This window comes from Vanellus vanellus, assembly GCF_965231255.1.
Source record: "Vanellus vanellus genome assembly, chromosome: 3".
Lineage (NCBI taxonomy): Eukaryota > Metazoa > Chordata > Aves > Charadriiformes > Charadriidae > Vanellus > Vanellus vanellus.
The window spans coordinates 19,918,180-19,932,330 of NC_138907.1; the positions used below are offsets into that span (position 1 = coordinate 19,918,180).

The window sequence follows — 14,151 nt, forward strand, 5'->3', positions numbered from 1 at the left end:
TTGGTTGGCTCTTTAAAAGGCAGTAGTTCTAGCCCTGAGTTTCCTGCTCTGACTCTAATTTTCCAAGGCACAAGAAGTGACTTACCTGGAGATCATAAAGGCTGCCACAAAGCTCAACAGTCAGGATTAGAACCATATTTCGTACTTTATCTTCTGTTCTTTCAAGTCAGTGCAAAATATTACCAAAAAGCATTACTACCAAGTGACATTAGGCCTTAAGAGGTATAGGCATAGGAGCCCATCTAGATACACCTATCAATGTCATGTATATCTGTTCAGAGCATGATAATAAATGTCTAGGCAAGTAACAAATACAAAGCAAAAAAGGTTCACCTGCCTCCAGTGTATTTTAGTAAGTGAAATAAGCCTAAAGGTATGACTTGGATTTCAGCAGCAGTTAACCTTTCCCCTAACACGATGCAAGATCTCTTTGCAAGGAGGCTAAGCAGAAGATTTGCTAAATGCCATGTTGGAGCTAACTCTAGGGACGGCCAGTCCATTGCCTGCTTATATAAAGCTTCCCAGGAGTCAGGCTGATACGCTCAGGCTTCTCCGAAAACATTGTTGATCCATAGGGCTAATGTCATTTCTTGGACCATGAAACAAGCTGCAGTCTAAGGTTTATGGCCGATGGATGCAGGAGACACAATCACCAGTTTGCCAAGAGGCTGCTGCTCCCCAGCTTTGTTAAGTACTTGGTGGCTTTTGGGCCCGCAAGAGACTTAGCTGAATGATTCTACTCCCGTGTAGGGGACACTATGCCCGACGTCACCTTCCCCATCGTCTGCCTTCCGCTGTCCCCAAACAAGTTCACAGTGATCACCTTAGCGCATGTTTTGGAATAGGGGGGTCTGGTATAACTTTTGGATTTTACAAAATGCAAGACAGCTGAAAAGTTGGTCAAATGACTTCTTCCTAGAATACATCCCTGCAGGCTCCACAGCTCTGTGTGCTCCACCACACACACGTGTAGTGAGGTAGCTGTTTCTGCTAAGGCAAAGGATAGCATTACCTGTTTAGAGAGCTTTGGCTGTCAGCAGAACAGATATTTTTGGCTTAGGCAGAAAATAAAAAAGCTAGACAGGTCTGAGGTCCTGGTCAGAGTGTACCTGCCAGGTGCTGGACTTCAAAAACTGATGCCAAGTTGTTCATCTCTAAGTTTTCAGAATTGAAGTGCCTGCAGATGGGCAGTCCTGGGCTGCAGGCATGTTATAGGTGTGAACATGTTAAGCTGCAAGCTCTTGGGAGCTCCTTTCCCTTGTGAGGACTAGACAGGGAATTACTAGCACTTGCCTGTCATCACCAGTGTGAAAAGTAGGTAAGATATTTCCTGGTTCAAATAAACAGGAGCTGAAGGTCACTACCCTTTTTTGTGAAGTGGGTCCATTCCGTTTTAATACTGCCCTTTGTTTCCTGTGCAAAGTAGTGATGTGGAAACAATGCCACCTCCCACCATGAAATGACAGCTTACTCCAGCCCTTTCATAACAGAAGCCCTTGAGGTTTGCACCAAGGGAGCTTGATTAGGGTAGTAATCACTGCAGCACACAGAAAGCATTTATACCCTGTGACCTTTGGTAAATAAAGAGTTATACTGGTTCTGTCTCTAAAGCCAGGGAGATTTACACATACAGCTTTCTCCCAGCACTGAGGGAGGAGAAACTGAGGCAGTAAAATCCTGAAAGCCAGCAGGCTATTCAATAAGGGATGCTGAGAGCACTTGAAGGCTCAAAGCTTGTGGTATTTTACCTATAGTTTGCAGCACAGGGAACAAAGGATAGGATTTTCATTAGACACTACCATTTTTAGAAACACAAACTGTATTTTTTTCAAGTCACATTGATAGTTCTGCAGAAGTTCTCTACAAGAGTTGTGGCTACACAAGAGCTGTGTGTGCAGCTCTTGGTGATTCGCTACCTGCTACTTGTTGATGTGGTAGGATCTGCTCTGAAGGACAGGCTGGAAAGGACCGTCCAAGTCTTCTCCTATTCCTAAGACCCCTTCTGAAGTCTTCTCTCCGATTCTTCTTTGGCAGTCACCTCACTCCCACATAGCAATGGTACCTGACATGACCTTTGGTTAATCACTTAGCTCCAAAACCTGATAATAATTTCTGCCAAGTCTGCCTATGCTACAAGACTTCGGGAGAAACATACTTTGTGACCCAGGGTTCCCTGCTCACAGGTGCGACTGGGGGAATCCCAAACCTTTTCTTCACATCTTGGGTTACAAGATACCTGGGAAGCAAAAGCAGGTAATATCCCTTTTCCCTTCTCAGAGTGGTCTCTAGTTTTAAGTACCTCCTCCGTTCCTTCAGTAGCAGCACTTCATGGGAGTCCCCTCTTCTGTAGTCAGGAAATTGGGAAACACAAATATGACACAATTACCTTCAATTACCAAAAATATTACTTTTATGGAATAAAAGTGAAAATTTGACTTATTCCAGATCTGAAACAGTGAGACACACATAGTGAGATTATAGGGGAGTTTTCAGTGAACAAGGCTCACCCATGGCCTTCAGAGAGGAGAAATAATCATGTTACTGCCTTTCCTCCCAGCTTCACAGAAGTTTATATCCTTTAATCTCACACACTGAATCCTCTGTTTGCCTGGGCTTTGGAGATTCAAGAACCTCCATGTACAGTTAGCACTGAGCAGGACTCCCCCATTACTTGCTGGTTTGATCCTGGCCACAGCCCTGCCTCTGTATACACAACGTGTATGCGAATCAGATACAAATTCGAACGTACGACACGGCTCCACCCACGTTGTCTGCAGAAGACAAACTCATCCACAGCAATGAAAACTGCAAAGATAATTCAGCGTTTTCCAGTTGATCTCAAGTGAGGTTTCTTAGCATCCCTCGGCACATCCCTCCTTGCGCACCAGCCTCACCCAAAAAGCTGTTGAGATGCTTGTTTTGCTGAGTCCAAGTCTCCTTTTGGTCTCTGAGGCTCTTCTACCTGTGTTTCCAGAAAGATTAATAAATACTGTGCACACCATCACAGGAGCCCTGGTACCCCTCTAAAACATTTCAAGTTTGTTTTTTTCCCATCCCTTCTCTTTCAACGTATGACTGCCAACAGGCCAATACCAGCTGCATGCCTCGCAGACAACATCCGTTGTTCAACCTGGAGTGCCATGTCCTTATTTCTCATTGAATTATTCTTCTCCTGTCCCGTAATACACAAGGACCCCCAACGGTTTTGCATTTGAGCTCCACGTGGTGCATCTTGGCCGTGTGTAGCCACGTCTCAGTGCCCATCCCTGCTGTGTAAGTCCTCCAGCAGGTCAAGACATCACCATGTCCCAGCGCTGACTCATGGCTGTGCTCTCACAAGGGTTGATTACAAGCTCTTTGGTGCTCTCATTCGTGTCCCCAATTGTCTCAGTGTCCAAACAAAAGCGTGAAGCTATATGTTCAATGTGTGACCCAACTTTACCCCATCGCTGAGGAGAGACACACAAGAGAGGACAAATGGGTTAACAAACTTCCTCCTCGTTATGCTTTTATTATACCGTTCCAGCATCAAGAAGACAGTTGTCACTAAGGCTTTGTGGCCCCATGCTGGGAAGTACAAGGTCCCCCAGCCCACACCCAGCAGAGTCCACACTAAGCGTTTCTTCCATCAGAAGCACACTCATTTAAGCTCTGTCTCTGCTTGGCTTCAGAAAGATAATATATTACTAAGCTTTTTCCCCAGGTCACTGGTTCAAATGCCAGCTCAATGATTAACTGCAGAGAAATTTTAGCATCTGCTGGCTGACTGGCAGCCCGTGTGAACTAAATTGCCAGTTTGGGTTTGACTTCTGCAGATAAGTATCCAGATCACCACCCGCACTAATAGACATCCTTATCAACACACTCATTTAAGAGGCAAAGGGCTGAACAGGCCAGAGTCTGTACTCCCAGATAGACTGTGCTTCCCAAATGAAGTCAGAGCACACAAGCGATTAAATGTTCAGTAATACTATTCTGAAAGAAAGGGAACTCCACAGAAAATGGGGGATCAATGAAAGGGCTCACCTGCTTGTTGTCACCTTCTTTGCAAGGTGACAGCAGCACCTGGGAACCAGGGAAGAGGGTGTACACAGACAAGCACAGCTGCTGCTGGCGGACTTGGTGGTTGTATGTGTACGTCCATTCCTGCAAAGAGGAAGAAAAAGAAAGAAGGTGAGAGATCAGGGTTGATTCTTGGTATTCTTCTACCGGAAAGCAAACACTTTGTCTTGGATCCTGCCCCCTCTGAAACCAAGCACAAACCTCATTGACTTCGAGAGGCACCGGGACAGATCACTAGGATGTTTTAAGACTCCCCAAAACTGCACATGTAGCTGCGGGACTGCGTGTACGTCTATGAAAGCTGCTGAAAGAAAACAGTTCGCAAGGCAAAGGATTTCATTCCCAGAACTGGGATGTGGTGGGGGAACAGGGGAATGGCAAAAGAGGCAGAAATGTGCAACCACACGATGTGCAATCTTCTTTTTCCAAGGAAGTGCAGAAGAAATGCTTTGCAACTAGCAGCAGGAGAGAGGAGGTGATATATAGGAAATGTTTGTTATTCCTGGGATTCTGTTCCCAAATATCACAAAAACCAGGGGTAAAGCTCCCCTTTCTATCAAAGGAGTGGCACCAAATTTGAAGTGTTTGCTGTACTGGTTTGCTATGACCACAGCTATTCCTGCCACCCTGGGCTGTCTTGGACGGGTTTTTTTCTCATGCTGTTTCTCATGTTCACCTGCTCTTTATCAGCTCCTCAGCCCAGGAAAAAAATCTTTGGGGGAGCAGAGACTCTTTGTCCTGTGTAAAGTTTACCATACAACAGGGGCTTTCTGGGATTATCATCTTTTCCACCCACGGATGTTTTTCTTGGGAGAAAAATAGAAGAGGCTGATAGTTTGACCAGGATTTCTAAATGTGCTGGAGAAAGCATCATGAATGTACAGATACACTGCTTAGCCCAGGAGTATTTCACAAAAGTTTATTCCAATGTTTATTCCAGTCGAACGTTTTCTGTCTTTCCCCTGCGCCCATTTTACTGAAAGCACCTACTGAGGATCTGAGACTGTCCAGGTAAGGACACCTCCCTGCTATTTGTATGTGGACATGAGCAGGCAAGAGCCGCTTTTGCTTACGGAAAACCACAAACCATGCTTTTACATAACCCCGGAGAGTGACTCCTGGAACAAGTTTTTAGCTTATAACTTTGCGTGGGCATTAACTTTAAAACTAGAAAGAGCAGGGCTGGAAGGGGTTTCCAAGGGCCTCTAGCCAGGGTGCAAAACAGGATCAATTTAGGAAAAAATACTTCACCGGAAGGGTTGTCAGACATTGGACCAGGCTGCCCAGGGAAGCGGCTGAGTCGCCATCCCTGGAGGTATTTAAAAGACATGTAGATGTAGTGCTGAGGGACATGGTTTAGTGGTAACTTGGCAGTGCTAGGTTAATGGTTGGACTTTATGATCTAAAAGGTCTCTTGAAACCAAAACGATTCTGTAATCAGCTCTGAGATAGAAGTCAGGTGAGCAGCAGTGGGAGCAAACGGAAAGCAGGTTGCTGAGCTGTGGCAGGGCAGGAGAGCAGGACTAGAGGATAAAGAGCAGGCTGGCTTTGCTAGCAGAGGGCAATAACCTTGCTGGAGACAGCAAAGCCTGGGAGCAAGACGGTTTCCACAACAGGCCCCAAGAGCCAAGGCAAATGCCTCGACAGGGGACAGGCTATAAGAACTGGGAAAGCTGCTGTGAAAGAAAAGGCGCAGAGAGAAAGCAAAACAGTTGAGAGCTCAGGTACAGAGGAGCCAGAGGCCCAGGAGGAGTGAAGTGAAGCAGGGGTGTTGGCAACGGAGAGGAAGGCAGCGCTCAGATGCGTGGCAGTTTAGGCTGGGTCTGGAAAAAATGAAGGGTAAAAGGTGCTCCCGGGAGACTGCAACCCTTTCTGAGTGCTGGAGCGGGAAGTGAAGAATGGCTGTCTTGATCTCAGAGCTGGGAAACCTGCAGTTCCCCCTGACTTTGAACGGTGGAGCCTTTGGGTTGCATTAGCATGAGTTATTAGACCAGGGAAACGCTTCCACCCCTTTGGTATTTGTCACCGTCAGCAGCTTTAACTCCTCTCCCTGACTTCAAAACAGACAGCTACAGGCATTTAATTCCCAGGAATATAAATCCAATTTCATTCAGGTTCTTAGGCACCTGAAAGGGAAAACACGCTTTTGCACAGCAGACCCAGATCCACAAGGACTTCACACTGTGATCCTCACACCCCACATTTCTTAGCCTACTACTCCCCACCAGCTAATGGAAATCCAACCTGGCTTTCTGAACAGCCTGCCCACAGGCTTGCCAGCGAGAGCAGCCCAGGATTTCGGCACATAACAAGCATTCATTTTCAAAGCCGCAGTCTGCACCCAAGGGGCCTTCTGGCAACCACTTCTCCTTTGTCAGACGGAGCAGCGTTTACCTGATCCTACAGTGAACACGTTCCACACATCCCAACCATGCACGCTGTCAGCTGCTGTGTAAACCACCAGCCTGGGAAATCAAGTGCCAAATTAGTCCTGCATCTGTGAAGAACCAAGCCCTACGGGGCAGCTCCAACACCTGTTCTTGGTGCCTGTGCTCCTACAAGCTGCTTTGAAAACCTGCTTTACATTTTTAACCAATTGTTCGTCATTTTAGCTCAGGATGGGGCTGGAGCTGCACCCATGAGGCTCCTCAGCAGCAGCAACTTAATACTGTAACTCGTGTGTACGTTGAGTCCCCCAACTAACTCAGGCCATGGGACTTGTTTTTTTTAGTTTTGACCCCTTAACCTCCTTGCTTCACTGAGGCACCTCATGGAGGACTGCTCCTCTCAGAGGTTCTTCAAGCTTTTTTTCCAGGCCAGGCTCTGTTCAAGCCTTCCCAATATTCACATCCTCTCAAAGCAGGACCATCCTCTCACTCAACAAAGCACCATGGGATAAACAGGGTGGTGGTAACCATCTCTCCTAAGCTGGTGTTCATCATGAGAAGTGAGGCCTTCAGAGCTAGATATACGCATCAGTTCGATAGCTGACATTGGATCCTGCCCTCTTGCCCCCAGGCTGTCCTGCTGCTGTCCTTATCTAAACTGACAGATTTTCACACGAGTCTTCTATTTTGGCAGAATGGCTTCTTATAGAAGCCAGTCCTATTGAAAATATTTTATCCAGTTCTAATCATGTCTTGTCTCTTTTTAGTCCTAGATGAAAGCCAGAGAAAATGGTGCAGAAAATGAAGAAATTCCGGGGGAGGTGGGCTGGGAAGTCACTTGAACACCACAGAATCCATGAAAGGCTTTGAGTTAAAACACAGGCAAACAGCCCTGCAAATTTTTAACCTCCCCCATCTCTTCCCTTATTTGTATCAATTGGGATGAAACTTCTTGCTTTTTTTCCTATAAGAAACTATTTTATCTTCTAAAGCCTGGCACGCTGAGCACTCACGTGGTCAGCACAGCGGTAACAACAGCAGGGCTTGGCACACCGGGGCTTGTGGCAAACGGGGCAGCCCAGGGTACTAAGAGGAGGGAGCTACCATGGCTTCAGGGCTGCAGACTGGCCCGAAGAGGTGCCAACGAGCTTGAGAGCTGACCCCTGTCACCAAGTAAAAACAGACACATGAGGTAAAACTGAGATCAAGACGTCCCACCAAAGCAGGTCCCGATGAAGTGGTCATGCAGAAAGGAGGAAGGGGGTGGACTGGGAGAGTACAGCTACCAGCTGCTCACCACAACCAGTAATCCCCCTCCTCCAAAGCCTCGGATAACACTAACCCCCACGTGAGGCTTGTGACTATTTTTCAAGGCTTTAGCATCATTTGAGCAGGCACCTATCACTGTAACTCAGCATCACTGTGAATTGAGGAAATTATTTTAAAACATGACCTTCCGCTTGGCGTAGCCTGGGTGACAGAAGAAGAAAGGAGCCCCTTAGCCTAGCAAGGAGCAGCCCGATAGGAGCCCAGTGTTACGTGACAGAGCTGCACGTGCTCCGCTGCCAAGCAAGAGGTCAGCCGTACCCTAAAGCTGGGGTAGCAGCTAGAGAAAAACGATTCTGAAGAAGCCGGGAATAACCTCAGCCCTCAACTATTACCTTCTCTAAAATCACAGGGAAGGATTTCCCAAGGCACGTGACTGCACGGATCACGTAAAGATAACAAAGTCCTTCACTTATCAGAAGGCCCTGGAATGCAACTAGCTCTTACACACATCTCAGGAGAGGGAAAGCAAAGCACAAAAGGTGCCCACAACAGCCCAGGTACAGAGGTGATGCTGCTGCCAACCAGCCTCCCTACTCTGCTGGCTCAGCCTGGCTCCCGCAGCTCCAAATGGCCTACAGCTGGGGCAGGATATGCCCATGGAGGAGAAGAACAAAGACGTTTGAGGGGAGGAAGGTCAGAAGTGAATTTTTATGCTTGAGGTGTCTCAGGAGGGACACTGTCAGGTTAGTTTGGATAGATTTTAAATGTTCTCCAAAGCAAGTGCAGATCTAGTCAGCCCACAGAGTTCCTCGAGCCAACTGTGGTAAGCTTCAATGCCGTATCAGGCAGATTATCACATTGCATTTCCTTCTTATTAGAGTCAAGGACATGCCACCCAAATGCAATGGCAGCCACTCAGCTCCAAGACCCAGAGATTTTGGGGTGCAGGCCCAGGAAACGGATGCTGCAACATTCCCGCTGTTTCCTCGCTTGTATAGGAGATGACTAACTTAAGCATTAGCCGCAAGACGAATGTAAAGTGTGTGTGAGTACCCAGGCTAAAGTGTCTTCTGCTTTTTTATCCAAAGTATGTCAGGTTTCCTGGAACTGCTAACAATTTAAATAAATCCCAGTCAGATGTCTATTCCAAAGATGTATGAACTAATATCAACTGACACTTAGTTTGAAAAAAACCCAACTACTCATGTCTTCATCAGACAGACCAGGATAAAATTATGATCAATTATTTTCCCTCAGATGCATTTCTCTAGTGAAAAACTAAATCAATCAGTTAATTTCACAAATGAGACACAGCAAGACATAGATTACCAAGGCTCTGGTGGGCAGGAGCACAGGTAGAGTCTGCTGTGTCCTGGGGATGGGCAGCACTGCACAAAGATCTCTGCCAGTCACTAACTCAAGAGCAGGTCCCTCCGAGAGCCACCCCAGGGGACAGAGCATGCCCTGACTATCACCAGAACTTTTGGAGAGGGAAGGGCCAAGTGGATCCCAGGGATGAGAAAATAGAGCTCTCCTATACAAAGATGAGGGGTCTTCTTATGCCTCAGTGCCCTTTTTAGTAATTCAGGACGAACACCAGACACCACCAGGGAGGGTCTGTGAGATCTACTAGGGGTTTAAAGCCTGTCTAATTTCACTGCTGTCACTCTTCTCAATTTACCCAAACTGTGGATGTGGTCAGAGGGCTCACAACACCCCTCCCCTGCACTACAGATAGAAAAAACTAAAATAAAGAGCAACTGATAGCCATCTGACAGCTCCTGTTCCTCTCTTCTCAAACCATGATGATATATGACAGCTCAGATCTTCTCACACCCGGTCCTAGGACTTTATGCATGTAATGGTGGTAAAGGGCTTGGGAAGCCTAGTAGGGAAACAGCTATAGAAGGGCAATCAAGTGACCAAATTAATGCTACTAACACTGATAATAAAGGATCTGGATGGCCAGGATATTTCCATAGCACTTACTGAATGCCAGGAAAGCACAGCTTTGATTTAGCTAAGCCTATTTTTCAAATAATGAAGCTTAGGGTAAACAAGACTGACTTCAGTATGTTAAATGTGAAGATTATTGCTCTGTTCTGGTATACCAAATACGAAACTAAGTAGCATTCAGGACTGCTGCATAATGTATCCTACACATCCTGGTGACTATAGCCCCCATGTCATCCACCAGTTCAGATGGTCTTGTAACAATTGTGTAACTAAGATATAAGTTTCTACTCACGATGAAAACTTAAATATCCTGTTTTCATCTGAAATATTCTCTGTGGGTACAAGTAACAGAGAAACTATCCTAGAAAGACAGAGCAAGATCAAAGGAAAAGGTCTCTCTCTATTCCTGCCTGTGTATTGAGTGTAGCTATTCAGCAATTTGTTTTAGGGCATTTTTCTGTTCCCCTGCAGAGTTAGTCCTGAACGTGCACAAGAAATGGAATTGTCATCCAGTGGGAAGTGTTGACCTATTGCAAACTGCTGCAGAATCAGAATGGAAAAATGAAAAGTTTGCGGTATGAAAAATTCCAAAAACTCACTGCACAGAAACGTCAAAACAAAATGTGTTGTCCAACTTGTTGGCATGACACTTCTCATTTTAAAATATCACATCAAATTGATATTTCAGAAAGACCAATGCCATTTCATTTTGAAATGCTAGTTTGCAGCAGCATTTTCCGTTCTGGTTTTCCCAGATTTTTTTTTTAAAACATCCAATTCATTGAAAGTCACAACTGTCACTGAAGCATGTTTTTTTTTTTCTTTCAGCAGAGCTGACCCTGCAAAACATAATGACCTGCTCTCATCAGCTCGCTTCTGTTGCTGTTTGTGTAAAAAGTCCATGCAGCAGTGGAAGAAAGAAAAAGAATTCTAAAACCTGGCAACCAGTTAAACCGTAAGAACTGGAACTATGTGCTGCTTGCAGTTATATTCACTATATTTTCTGAACTGCCTAAAATTCAAGTAGTTATTGTTGATTTTACCAGACTGTGAAACAGATATTATTTTCCTGACTAAAGGCAGGCATGCAACTGCATGCAAAATTGATGCACATAATGACCTGCTTCATTTGCACATACAAATTAGGGACATTTTCAGCAGCATCTCCAGGCTGGGCCTTTTATATGTGTAGCTACCTGGTTTGGATGTGTAACCGTTAGGGTTAAGGATGTACAGTCAAGTGGAAGCAAGCACACCATTGCCTATTAAATTATTTCACAGCACCCCAAAGAAGTGAGTGACTGTTATCCTCCCTGTTTTATAGATGGGAACAGTGAGAGAACTTACTGACATGCCCAAAATCACAAAGGGAGCCTGAAGCAAAGCCAGGTTTTGAAGCTGTGTCTTCAGAGTCTTGCTCCAGTGACTCTGCTGAAGGCATATGTGCCTGCTCTTGGCTCTAACATTTCCTAGAATATGCTTTTGAGAACAGTGATTCACACAGCTTTTTCTCGTCTCAGTGAGACTGAAAAAAACGAGATTGAAAAAAATGAGATCATCCTCATTAAATTCTCACTAGTTTAATGGGTGATCTAATATTGAGAGAACGCAGACTATGAAGTTATAAATACCATTGCGATTCAGTGCATTTTGAAAGAAATAAGGCTGAAAGACGCTGGAAATTATAGTTCTCTTTGTCTTTCTCTAATCTCTGCAGATGAATGGCTCGTGGCATTCCTGAGCAGCAGTAAGAACTCAGCACAGGCTAGCACGGAGACAAGTGGTCCACCCCGTACTGTGGTTCCTGCACCAGTCCCTGCTGCTGCCCAGGGCCTCCACCAAGGTAAGGAGGACTCACCAGGGTTTAACTACATGCTACCTTAGGAAAGAGGTTGGCAGAACAGGTAATCCTCCAACAGAGCTTTAGCAAACTTAGGAAATCATCTTGAAGCTGCCCTAGAGTCTTCTCTACAGCTGGCCTCACCGGGGATAGGCAACACATCTTACCTGTGCTGTTGCTGCTGTGCCTTTGCTGCTGATACAAGGATTTAAGCTCAGGACTGGCAACTCTTGGGCTTCAGACTTGTGCGACTCCAGGCAGCTCTGCCTTTGCCTGATCATCCCAGTCTGATAGAGCGATTCCTCGGGAATCCTGCGGGAACAGTGTGAAAACAACATCCCTGCTCCCCCAGGCACACAGAGTACCCAAAGGGAAGCTCAGTGGATGGAGTAAGGAGGGTGCAGTCACGCCATTTCACCTTCAGAAAATGACAGTGGGAAGATCTATTACAATACTGAAGCACTGAGAGCAGTAAATGGACAGGGACGCTGCAGAAGCAGCACTCAGAGATGGATGGCCGGCCTTTATAAGAGGAAAAAATAAATAACATTGCACAAGCCAAACAGAGGAGCAAGGAACAGACTGTGAGCAGGCTGAAGGTCAGCCTTCAGCTTACAGGAGTGGGGAATTTTATAACAAACCGCCACAGCGCCCTGGCATTCCATGTGAATGCTGCTGTACAATGCCACACATGGCAAAAAAGCAAGAAAACAGCTATAAATCATTTTCACACTGTGATTCTGCACTCGGCCATCGCACCAGCAGATCCCTAGAGGTATCTCCAAAATCTCTGCACCCTTTCTGAGCATGGCTCCTGACAGTGGCTGAGGGACTGGATGCAATGATTTCTGGAGCAGTTTTGGTGTCTAAAAGGGATCTGAGCAAAAGCAGCAGTAGAAGTCCATATTAAGCAAAGCATTAGGCTACAAGTAAGGCAAAGCCACCTGAATACAGGTCATAAACTCCTAGAGTGGATGGTTTCACAACAGGGGAGTCTTGAGTATCACAGAACAGTGTGAAAGGACTGGAAATTAGGTGCTTTTTTTGTAAGCAAGAGTCATTAAGTAGTGAAAAAACCCACCGGAAGCTATGGTGGATTTTCCACCTTGGGATACTTTTGTAAGGGAAAAGTGGCTATTTGCCTATACCCACAGCGTAGGCAGGAGGATACCTGAGGAAGGCCCAAGAGCTAAGAGAAATAAGTGGCGCTTTGCCCCTCACCAGCCCTGCAGCAAAGAGCCATGAACTCTGTAAGACTGCTTAGAGAAAGCAGGATCACAAATGAATCATGTCACACTGTGAGCAAGCTGTGTTTAAAGCCAGCACAAAATTCACTATGCCCTTCTGTGAAGCCCAAGGGAGGGGGTGCCTGCGTCTCTGGGGGAGGAGGGAGGTATGGGGACCGGAGGGGCAGAGGAAAGCTCGGTGGGGCAGGAGGGACGGGGCATCGCACTGGCCTGCTAGAGACAGGTGGAGATCACACATCCATACCGAAGTTCGGGATAAACATTTTCCAGGTACCACTTGAAGCTGTGGCATTTCAACCTCTTCCTCAGCTCCACTCGGCTCTGGACGCTGTGGGAAGAAAATGTCGTAGAGATACAATGGAAATCATGAAGGTGAGACTAAATGCACCAAAAAGGGAGGCTGGAAGAAGCCAAACATTTATGCACAGACAGCAAACACAAGAGCACCAGCAGCTCTATTTTCTGCTATATTTTGCATGAGCTTGGTCGGTTGCTTTGATTTCTGTCTCTTTGGAGGTCTCACTTGGTAAAACAGCATGATGACACACTGCCATTTTAACAAGGAGTCTGGAGGTTGGTGGATGAAAGGCTTATGGAAAAATACAGTAATTTAAAAATTACTAGTAAAAAAATGTATTCTATCTACTTATGTAATAAGCATTAATTTAATATATTAATGTACCAGGAAATTAATATATGCTATAAAAAGTTACTTAGTTTACAGAACTACAGAAGGCCTTGATTCACAAGAGCACCTAAACATGCCTTTAAGTCAGCAGAAGTTAATCACACGGTGAAATACTTTTCTTTCATTAACCAGGGTCAAATTTCTGCCGTGGGATCATGCTGTACAGTGACATTCTCCAAACTCCAGTTGCCTTCTGGGCCAGCCTCTATGCGTGGAGGTATTATGAGCTGGCATTTACAGAGCAGTAGGAAGCCTCCAGTGCCTTCCCTTCGCATAGTCTACCTTCTCTACATCCTCCTATATTTAGTGGCACAGAGCTGTTGCTTCAGTCCATGCTGACGGACGAGAAGATGGTACGAATTCAATGGAAATAGGTTAGTCACCAGGATTTCAATTCATTTATCTTAGAAATTGAAGAGTAGCCAGAATGAATTTGGGGTTGGATTTGGAACCCGCTGTGGTCCAAAGGAAACTTTCTAAGGAAGGAAGACCATATGAAAATGAGAAATTAACACAAATACGTACAGTCCTCCTGATAGGAAGGCATTTCTGACTGTCCACAGAATGAATGGCAAACTCCCTGAATACAAAGCACTTGCTCCTTTCCAGTAAAGCCTTAGTGGGCCCCAAATTTGGTGGGTTTCCTGCCCCTCAGCTGCCAGCAAGACCTCTGGACTCTCCCTCCCAAAAACTCCGCTCCGG

General features: G+C 45.8%; 1 protein-coding gene across 1 annotated transcript in view; it reads right to left on the bottom strand.

The window, feature by feature from the left end:
• Window positions 1-2,453: 2,453 nt before the first annotated feature.
• GALNT14 (polypeptide N-acetylgalactosaminyltransferase 14) overlaps window positions 2,454-14,151 on the bottom strand; it is a 101,542-nt gene continuing 89,844 nt past the window's right edge. Inside the window, exons 12-15 of the mRNA XM_082480851.1 lie at window positions 13,006-13,089; window positions 11,682-11,826; window positions 4,027-4,146; window positions 2,454-3,449 (exon numbers count right to left, since the gene is read on the bottom strand). Of these exons, the coding sequence (XP_082336977.1) occupies window positions 3,291-3,449; window positions 4,027-4,146; window positions 11,682-11,826; window positions 13,006-13,089 (508 nt within the window). The 3' untranslated portion in view covers window positions 2,454-3,290. The remainder of the gene's footprint in view (window positions 3,450-4,026; window positions 4,147-11,681; window positions 11,827-13,005; window positions 13,090-14,151) is intronic.